At 36.0% G+C, this 10,945-nt stretch overlaps 1 protein-coding gene across 3 annotated transcripts in view; it reads right to left on the bottom strand.

Annotated features, from left to right (window-relative positions):
* Positions 1-3,034: 3,034 nt before the first annotated feature.
* ZNF451 (zinc finger protein 451) overlaps positions 3,035-10,945 on the bottom strand; it is an 84,716-nt gene continuing 76,805 nt past the window's right edge. For all 3 annotated transcript variants that reach the window (XM_059939028.1, XM_059939029.1, XM_059939030.1), the window contains one exon: positions 3,035-3,349. In XM_059939028.1, coding sequence (XP_059795011.1) covers positions 3,303-3,349 — 47 coding nt within the window. In that variant the 3' untranslated portion in view covers positions 3,035-3,302. The remainder of the gene's footprint in view (positions 3,350-10,945) is intronic.

Below are 10,945 nucleotides of genomic sequence, written 5' to 3'. Positions count from 1 at the left end.
TGCGCTTTGCTCCCATCTCATTATAGCTCTCTGCCTCCAAGGATGAGAATGTACAGGACACCTGAAATGGAGATAATAACAGTTTAAAGCTGCATCACAACCTTTAATCTGAGATCAAAGCCATTGAAATACTTGAACAGAGATGAGGCCTTTAAGGCTGGATCCCAATTCCTCTGAACTCTAAATACTAATAAACTTTTGCTGTAGGAGATTATCTGACCTTATTAAATGTTTTGCCCTATCATGACACCTGGAATCTTTAGACATTTTGTGAATGGTCTGAAAGTCTATCACGTAGCTTTGGAAACGTGCTGGACTCTCTTTCTCTCACACCCTGGACCCAGTGGGCTCCACCTTCAGAGAACACCCAGGCCCACTCCCACTTGCCTGTCCCCACTCCCCTACTCAGGTCTCGGCCAGCATCACTTCTCTCCTGCATCACCGCAATACCCTCTCACCTGGTCTTCCTGCTTCTGCTCTCAGGTCTATGCTCAGCACAGCAGCTCCAGTCATCCTTCTAAATAAGGCACATCACACCACTTCTCAGAAACCTTCAGCGGCCCCTCATTTGTGAAATGGGTAAAAGCCAAGGTCTTCAGAAGAGGCCTCAAAGGATTCCGTCTCCTATTGCTCTCTGAGCTCATCCCGCTCACTCGGCTATACTAGCCTTCTTGCTTTTCCATGGATGTATCAAGCTCACTTCCAGACTTTTCACCTCCACCTACAGCTCCTCCCCATACACATTTGCTTGGCTCACTCTCTCGCCTTCAGGTCTCTGCTCAAGTTCACCAGAAAGACCCTGACCTCCCTATTACAAATAGCAAGCACTCCCGCCTCGCCCCACCCCCATACTATCTTTCCCTTCCCCGTTTTCCTTCCCCATCTTGTCACCTCTCCCCCAGCTGTGCTCCAGAGAGGTGTAGGCTTTGTTTCACTCACTGGTGTATCTCAAGTGCTTAGAACAGCCACATGGTAAGTACTCAATAAATACTTTGTGAGTGAATGAATAAATGAATTGTTTCAAAGAAATTTAAAAGAAAAAAATGATGGGAAAAAAAAGCTCTTTAAATTGAGGCCCAGCCGATTGAGTTTCCCAGCTGCACTTGCCCAACGGTGTCCAGAGCAGTCCCTGTACCTTGTTCTTGGGAGAGGCCAGAGTGGAGGGCCAGGTCGTCAGGGGGACAAGGAGTAGGAGAAAGGGCTGGTCTGGTAGGATACCAAGCATCCAAAAAGAAAAAAAAAGCTTCTTAACCGAGATGTTTTTATTTAAGACAATCAATGATACCACCAACCAGATACCATCAGTACATTATCTACATATCCTTTTTAAAATAAACATTATGTTATCCATCATTGCTTCGACAAAAGTTGTTATTCAGGTATAAAAATAAGGAATCACAACAAAAACTTTTTAAAAGAAAAAAAATCACAATAAAATAAAAAATGAATAAAAACAAACAGGCAAGCATCATTGTCAATGTTAGAAACATTTACTCTTGATAATATTCCCCATAACTTTCTGTAACATCCAGACTACCTCTCCTCCTTGTGTCTGAATTAAGTTCAAATTATGAAGTAATTTAAAAGTGATTTTTAATTGCTTAGTAAGTAGAAATAGAATCAGTGACAATTATTAATTAAAACATTAGACAACCCAGTTACCTTATTTAAAGGATCATGATGAATTATCCCTTTCCCGTCATATGAAAAGCCTCGGTTACTCTTGACCATAGACACCACACAAGCGTCCTAATAGAACACAGGCTGCATCCCACCTGTGTGTGGCACCTCCCCTACATCTGCTGGACCGCTCTTCTTTCTGACACCCTTTCTGCTCCTCACTACTGAGCAAGCTCCGGCAGATGTCTTTAAGGTCCGGCTCCATGACTACCACCCAACGCCTTAACTACTCTAACAAACAAATTAAAAATACTTTGGAAAAATGACTAGTACATTCTCAAGCTATGATGTGTACTTAAAAAAAAAAATGCAAGCAGGTAGGACAGAACTGACAGCTTAAGAAATAAAAACACAAATTGGTTTCCAATGTGGATTGAAAAGACTATATAATAATAATAAAAAAAAAACAGTAATACTATTTCACACTAAACTATCTAGTTGCAGAGAAAGACCAAAGTTCTAGCCATGATATATTTTTTTTTCTGTCTTAAAGAAAAATTTATATTTACAGAAAATTTTAAGTTTGGTAAGTAATTACTACTCGAAATTTTTAGGGATGACGTTTCTGGGTCAAATAACATGAAGCATATACACAAAGATTGTACGACAAGCCCCTTCTTAGTCTCCTAATTAGGTAACGTTTTTTATTATTCACAATGTGGCCTCAACATTTAAAAATTAAGTATTTAATACCAACTGTAGGAAACTGACATTTTAAGGAATAACTAAAATGAAGATACCTCCATATGAAATAAAAATTTTAAAGGGTTAAGGAAGATTACTCCTGAGTAGACTTTCAACGTTATTTTCTGAAGAATACTATGTTTACACAAATATATATATAAAAGGACTAATATTATTAAAAATATGCCTAATTCTATGCAAATATTTTTTACATCATTCCCTTTAAACAGTAGATAATACAAGTCACATAAAAGTCTAAGCAGGTAAAAGGAATGGCAAAAGTTTCTTTCTACTACTTTCAAAGAAAATTTTTTTTTTATTCCAGCAATATGCAGCTCTAATTAAAGCAGGGATATACATATGAGTGAAACTCACAAAGAACACTGCTGATAAAATTTTTCATCTCTTTCCATGATCAGTTTCCATTACTCTCTCCCAATAATCATAAACAAAGATCTCAAAGGTATTATATATTAGTGCCGCATAAGAAGTAGAATTTACAGAAAAAGTGAGCTATGACAGCTTTATTTATATTCATTTTCACTCCTAAAAAAATAAACTAGAATCATCTGTACAGTACAAATAAAATTAAAGAACCAATTCTATTTCGGAAACATATAAACCATAGTCAAGGGCTTTTCTAATTTTTAATTCTTGTAACGTAAATATATGAATTCAAAGTTAACTGGGAAACATGACACCTATATTAGAATACATGATTTGTATTTGCATTAACATGTATTTTATTCCTCTATACATATTTGCAAAATAGCACAAAAATACAAAGCAATATCAGATTTTGAACATATGAAAGCAAAAAAAAGTTTTCAAATACATTTGTACTAGTAGATTTCTGATCTCCTTTAGAAAACAAACTCAAGAATTCATTATCCTGAGTCTCTTCAAGGCCACTTGATGTTGTGTGGTAATATCTTTAATTACATTTCCTCAAGACTTCTTCTAATCGCTTCTTCTAATTCCACATCTGCATTAAAAAACATAGAATTTTGATATTTAGGGCAGAAAACTAATAAAGATGTGCTTTATGTAAGTCTCATCAACTACATCTGTATTTTCAGGAAGGAAAGGAAATACAAATTGGAAAAACTGAGGGTAACTTGGCAGTTTCTTCATCATAAAATAAGACTATTTTGAAATATGAGAATCTGGATATAATCTCAAACTGAATTATAATATATCTGAGCTTAATTATGCTAAGAAACTTGTAAGTAATTTCCATTTAGGGATGTAGAAAGTCAACAAACTTCTAGAATCACTAACAGGTAATCACCAGACTCAACGTGGAAAATGAGTATGTATTTCCAAAAAGATTTGAGGTAATGCATATAAGACTTAAAGCAGAAATAGAAAGCCAAAACCATGAAATGGCAAAATCTCAAAGGCTATTAAAATTTTAGTTTTAAGCTTTCTAGTATCTAAGGCAAAGAGTCAAACTCACAGCTATATAATGTCCTCTGAGAAGCATATACACATATGCACTCACTGAACAAGTATTTATCGAATGCCCACTGTATACCAGGCACAGAATACAACGGTGAACAAGACTGACATTCTTGTGTTCACAGGTCTTTTTCTCCATTTCCCAAGAATGATGCTAAGGTCCAAGAGGGTGGAACTAGGTGTCAGTTTCTTGGCCTTCAGTAGCTTCTCACACCAGATTTATCTCATCCTGTCCAGTCCACGGTCTCCCAGAGCCTACTTGGTTCACAGACACAGGTAATTCTTCTAAGATATAGCTGCATCTTCCTCTGAGCTGGGGCACTAGTGTTATATAGTTGGCAATTTAAAACACTACAAGCTACTCTACACTGTATTAAGTTAAAGCTAGATTCTGGGTCAGTGAGTTGCCCTAAGATGAATTCAAAGGGATGAAGAAATACGCAGAAAAGCCAAGATGCTCTTAGCGAAGAAGAAAAAGGTGACAAGATTTATTTTTATGAAAACTTATTACAAAGTTACAGTAATTAAGAGTGTGGTACCAGTGTAAGGACAGATGAACACATCAAAGGAACAGCATAGACAGCTCAGAAACAGACTCATGCATATATGGAAACTTGATTGATGACAAAGGTGGTACTGCAGAAAGGTGGGGAAAGATGATATTCTTAACAAATGGTCAATTGGTAGGCCATATGGAAAAAAAAATAAAATTTACCTCTACCTTATGGAATATACAAAAACACATTTCAGATTTACTGTATATTTACTATATAATTGTGAAAGGCAAAACAACAAAGCTTCTAGAAGATAATACATGGGAATATCTTCATGACCTTAGTGTAGGGAAAGATTAATTAAATAGGATTCAAAAAACATTATGAAAAAGAATCGTACTTTGGAATGTATTAAAATTACTTTTATCCATCAAAAGCACCATTAAGTGAGTAAAAAGACAAGACATAGTGTGAGAGAAAATATTTGCAATACATGGATCTTGCTTGTACCCAGAAAGAACTAAAAGATTTTCAACCTAGAAAAATCAATAAAAAGATCATCCAGGGCTTCCCTGGTGGCGCAGTGGTTAAGAATCCGCCTGCCAATGCAGGGGACATGGGTTCGAGCCCTGGTCCGGGAAGATCCCACATGCCGCGGAGCAACTAAGCCCATGAGCCACAACTACTGAGCCTGCGCGTCTGGAGCCTGTGCTCAGCAACAAGAGAAGCCACCACAATGAGAAGCCCGTGCACTGCAACAAAGAGTAGCCCCCGCTCGCCACAACTAGAGAAAGCCTGCGCACAGCAACGAAGACACAACACAGCCAAAAAATAAATAAATTAAAAAAAAAAAAAAAAAGATCATCCAAAAGAAAACTGTCAAGAAATCTGGAAAGGCACTGGCAAAAGATGTGAAAATGGTCAATAAACATTACTCTTCAGAAAAATGTAAACTCAAACCACAAAGAAATGACCATCACTAGCTAAAATTAAAAAGGCCAATAATTGAATGATTAGTGAAGATGTATCAGTAGATCAACAGGAACTCACATTCAGTACTGGAAAGAAATTGGAACAACCACTTTGGAAAAAAAACTTGGCATAACCTACTAAAGCTGAATGTCAGCAAGTCCCCGCCTCAGTATACATTCCCAGAAGTGTGGGAATTACTTGTAACAGCCAACCAAATGTCTATAAATAATACATGAGTTGTGATATATGTGTAAAGTTATTATAGAGGTATTGGAAATGAACCAAAGCTATATGCTAACAATCAGATGCATCTGTAAAACAATGTTGACTGAAGGCATGCAGACCCAAAAGAATATAGACTATGCCTGTGCTGTCCAGTATGATGGCCACTGACTATATGTGGCTATTTGTATTTTAATTAATTAAAATTAAATGAGGGGGATGCTTCTAGGGTACTAGTTGTTATGGGTTGAATTGTGCCCCCCCCACCAAAAAGATATGTCCTTACCCCTGGTACCTATAAATGTGACCTAATTTGGAAATAGGGTCTTTGTGGGTGTAAATAAGTTAAGATGAGGTCGCTAGGGTGAGCCCTAATTCAATATGACTGGTGTCCTTATTGGAAGAAAATGCTATGTGAAGATAGACACATAGGTAGAAGATGGCTCCATGATGATGGAGGCAGATTAGAGGGATGGATGCATCTAAAAGCCAAGGAATGCCTACAATTGCCATTAACAATCAGAAGCTGTGTGTGGGACAACGACCCTACCAACAGCTTGACCTTAGATGTCTAAACTTTAGAACTGTCAGACAATTTCTGTTGTTTTAAGCCACCTAGTTTGTAGTACTTAGTTGAGGAGCCCTAGGAAATCAATACACTGGCAATATTCTGTTTTTTTTTAACCTGAAAGATGGTCACCTGCTTTGTGAGATGTTTGTACAATTTTTGTGTGCATTACATACACATTTACACACACAGAGAACCAAAATTCTGGAGAATACCAGCATATAAGTTGGGGGAAAGGATCAGAGTTGAAGTGTTCCAGAGTCCTTTTACATTGCATAGAGGTAGACAACATATACCTGTACTTTAGTCTTTAAGTTATATATAAAAAATGTGGTAAAATGCCAAGGTGACCACAAAAAGAATAGAAACACGAATTTTGGGGCCAACCCATACATAGCTTATAAAACAATTTGAAAAAACAAAAAGAGGAAGCTAAGAATGAAATAGCAAGAGTAAATACAAAAATATTAATATCTGCAATGAACTTATATGAATTAAACTTGCCAGTTAAAAGACTGGATAAAAACAAAACCAATTTCTAAATGGTTCCACTTCTAATAATAGTGGAGTAGCTTATATTGGATTAACTCTTCAATAGATAACAATTATAAAGTATTTTAAGGCACTGAAGAGCAACAAAAATCAGGTACGAACAGGACAAAAGTTGATCACTGAAAGAAGTGAATTGCATGGGGTTAAATTTGCAGCTTTATGGTTTTGTTTTGGTTTATTTTTTGCCTTACGGCATGCCTCAATCCTTGTGAAACAAAATGGCAGAACTTCACCCAGAAAGCCAACCTCTTTGTGGCTTGAGGAGTCAAAGACAGAGTCTGAGTCTGACAGAGAAGCTGGAAAGTGGAGTTGGCGGCAGGAGGAGGGCGGGGACGGGGGAAGCGGGGGTAGGACGAGAGAAAGAAGAGCTCCCAGCAGAAGTGAGAAAGTAACAGAAGAGGATCCTACAAATCCTTGGTTGACTTGTGTGTGCTTACACAGGACAGGAGCCAAGATTCTCAATGAAAAGCAACAGTTGGAAAGCTAAAAGAAGCAAGCAACTGTAGCTGTCGCCTGCTGTGGAGGAGGCAGAGTTTGGAGTTTGAGTCTAGCAAGTTAACTACCTACAAGGGGAAAAAAACAACTAACGTTCCTCAGGTAGAGTTAACAGAATTCAGAGAATCTATAACTTACATCCACAAACATCCAGTATACATCAAAAATCACTTGACTTGTGGGACTTCCCTGGTGGTGCAGTGGTTAAGACACTGTGTTCCCAATGCAGGGGGCCCAGGTTCGAGCCCTGGTCCGGGAACTAGATCCCACATGCATGCCGCAACTGGAGCCGGCGAGCCGCAACTAAGGAGCCCGCCTGTGCAACTAAGACCTGACACAACCCATTAAATAAATAAATATTTTTTTAAAAAAGAGCTTTCCCATGTATTAGCTTATTCAAAAAAAAAAAAAAAATCACTTGACTTGCAAAGAAACAAGAAATGTGACCCACAGTCATGAGGAAGAGCAGTCAAAAGAAACTAACCCCCAAGATAATCAAGCCATTGGAATTAGCAGAAAAGGGATTTTAGAAAAGTTATAAATATTTTCAAGGATTTAAGGTTGAGTGGATAGGAAATCTCAACAGAGAAATGAAAACTATTACAAAAAAAAAACTAAGTGGAAATTCTAGAACTGAGAAATACAGTATTTGAAATGGAAAATTTACTAGGTCAGCTTAACACTGGAGGTGTTAGAAGGTTGAACAATAAACCTGAAGTCTGAACAATAGAAATTATCAAATATGAAGAACAGAGAGAAAAAAAACTGGAAGAAAATGAACAAACCTGTGGATAAATTTAAGCTAACATATGTATAACTGGAGTTCCAAAAGAAAAGAAGAGAGACAGAGAGTGGGGCAAAAAATTATGAAGAAATAATTGGGAGAACCTATAAACTTACAGATACAAGAAGCTAAGAAAACTCCAAGTAGGCTACAAAGACAACCACATCTAGGGCCATTATCAAAAACTGCTAAAATCCAAGGACAAAGAGGAAATATTAAGAGCAACAAGAGAAAAAAAAATGACACTTTACATATTAGGGAACAATAATACAAATTATAGTCACTTGTCATGACAAACAATGGAGGCCACGTGATAAGACAATGGAATAACATCTTTAAAGTGCTGAAGGGAAAAAATACTAGTCAACCAGAATTCTAAAGCCAGAGAAAATATCCTTCAAAATTAAAGGGAAAATAAAGATATTTTCATATAGATGAAAACAGAATATTCAACATTAGCAAAACTGCATTGTATAAAATAGAAAGGAAGTTATGTAGGCTGAAGAAAAATGACATCGGATGGAAACTGTAATCTACTGGAAAGAATGAAGGTCATTTGAAATGGTGACTACGTAAATATAAAAGAATATATATTTCTTCTTCTCTTTCTTTAAAACTCACGGCACTGTTTAAAGCAAAAAATAACATTTTCTTGTAGAATTTATAACAAAAGCAAAAAAATATATATTGCAACCTTTAGAGCAACCATAAAAATTAAAGAGCTAAAACATCAATAGGTATATTAAAATAGTAAACATTAAATAAATATAATGGAGTAAAATATAGATAATATAATAATCCAAAAGAAGGCAAGAAAGGGGGAACTAAGAGGTAAAAGAGGGAACAAAAAGAAAATAAAATGGCAGAGAGGAATCCAATCATGTGAGAAATTACATTAAATGTTAATGGACTAAACAACTATTAAAAAGTAGAGGTTGTTAGAGTAAATCAAAAAGTAAGATTGAACTTTATGGTGTCTATAAGAGATGTAGTTTCAAAATAAAGACATAAATAGATTGAAAGTAAAAGGATGGGGCTTCCCTGGTGGTGCAGTGGTTGAGAATCTGCCTGCCAATGCAGGGGACACGGGTTCGAGCCCTGGTCTGGGAAGATCCCACATGCCGCGGAGCAACTGGGCCCGTGAGCCACAACTACTGAGCCTGCGCGTCTGGAGCCTGTGCTCCGCAACAAGAGAGGCCGCGATAGTGAGAGGCCCGCGCACGGCAATGAAGAGTGGCCCCCGCTCGCCGCAACTGGAGAAAGTCCTCGCACAGAAACGAAGACCCAACACAGCTAAAAAGAAATAAATAAACTTATAAAAAGAAAAAATCTTTCCATCACCTGTTCTATAAAAAAAAAAAAAAAAAAAAAGAAAGTAAAAGGATGGAAAAATATATTCCGTGAAAGCATTAAGCATAAGAAAGCTTGAGTAGCTATATTAATATCAGAAAAAAAGATTTCATGATAAAAGGTATTACCAGAGATAAAGAACATTTCATAATATCATAATGATAAACAGGTCATTTCATTAGGAAGACACATCAGAAATGTATATGCAACTAAAAACAGAACTCGAAAATACAAAAATATAAAATGATGGAACTAAAGAGAAAAAATAAATCTACAATCATTGATGAAGAAGTTCACTGTTCCTACTGTAGTAACTGAGAGATCAACTAGATAAAAAAAAAAAATCAAAGTAGATCTGATATTATCAACCACCTTGACCTAATTGACATGTATAAAATACTTTTCTTAGTAAACACAGAAAATACATTCTTTTCAAGTGCGTATGGAATGTTCACCAAGACAGCCCAGATGTTGGGCCATAAAAGTCTCAATAAATTTCAAAAGATTTAAATTTCACAGAGTATACTCTCTTACCACAACAAAATTAAATTAGGAATGAAAAATAAGACATTCAAATATTTGGAAATTAAACAATATACTTCTAAAGAGCCAAGAGATCAAAGGAGAAAATATAAGGAAAATCAGAAAATATTTTAAACTGATAGCAAAAATACAATATGAAAAGGTGTGGAACACGGCAATAAGTAGAGAATTAACAAACTACAGTCTGTGGGCCAAATCCAGTCCACTACCAATTTTTGTAAATAAAGTTTTATTGGATACATCCACACTCATTTATGTATTGTTTAGGACTGTTTTCATGCTGTAATAGCAGAGTTGAGTAATTGTAACAGACACCACAAAGCCTAAAATGTTTACTATCTGGTATTTTACAGGAAAAGCTTGTTCACCCTGGTTTAGAGGGAAATAAACACCTTTAAATGTTTACATTAGAAAACAAGAAAAAATTTAAGTCAACAATCTAAGTGTCACATTAAGAAGCTATAAAAGATGAGAAAATTAAACCCAAAGTAGAAGAAAGGAAATAATAAAGAGCAGAAGTCAGTGAAATGGAAAGCAGACCAAAAAGAGAGAAATTACCAACGAAAAAAAGTTCATTCCTTGAAAAGACCAAATAAACTGATAAACTTCTAGTTAGTGATCAAAAAAGAGAGAAAACAAAAATTACCAATATCAGGAAAAAATGAGAAGATATCACCAGAGATCCTACAGAAATAAAAAAATATGTAATAAAGGAATATTATTATGAACAACTTTACATTGGTACATTTGACAATCTAGGTAAAATGGACAAATTTCTTGAAAAACACTATTCTCGAACACTAACACAAAATGAAACAAAATCTACCTATAAATATATTAAAGAAAGTAAAGTTATTATTTTTTAAAATTTTTATTTATTTATTTAATATCTTTATTTGGAGTATAATTGCTTTACAATGTTGTGTTAGTTTCTGCTGTACAACAAAGTGAATCAGCTACATGTATACATATATCCCCATATCCCCTCCCTCTTGAGCCTCCCTCCCACCCTCCCTATCCCACCTCTCTAGGTCATCACAAAGCATCAAGCTGATCTCCCTGTGCTATGCAGCAGCTTCCCACTAGCCATCCATTTTACATTTGGTACTGTATATATGTCAATGCTACTCTCACTTTGTC

This window comes from Balaenoptera ricei, chromosome 11, assembly GCF_028023285.1.
Source record: "Balaenoptera ricei isolate mBalRic1 chromosome 11, mBalRic1.hap2, whole genome shotgun sequence".
NCBI lineage: Eukaryota > Metazoa > Chordata > Mammalia > Artiodactyla > Balaenopteridae > Balaenoptera > Balaenoptera ricei.
This window is presented reverse-complemented; position numbering and strand designations above follow the sequence as displayed.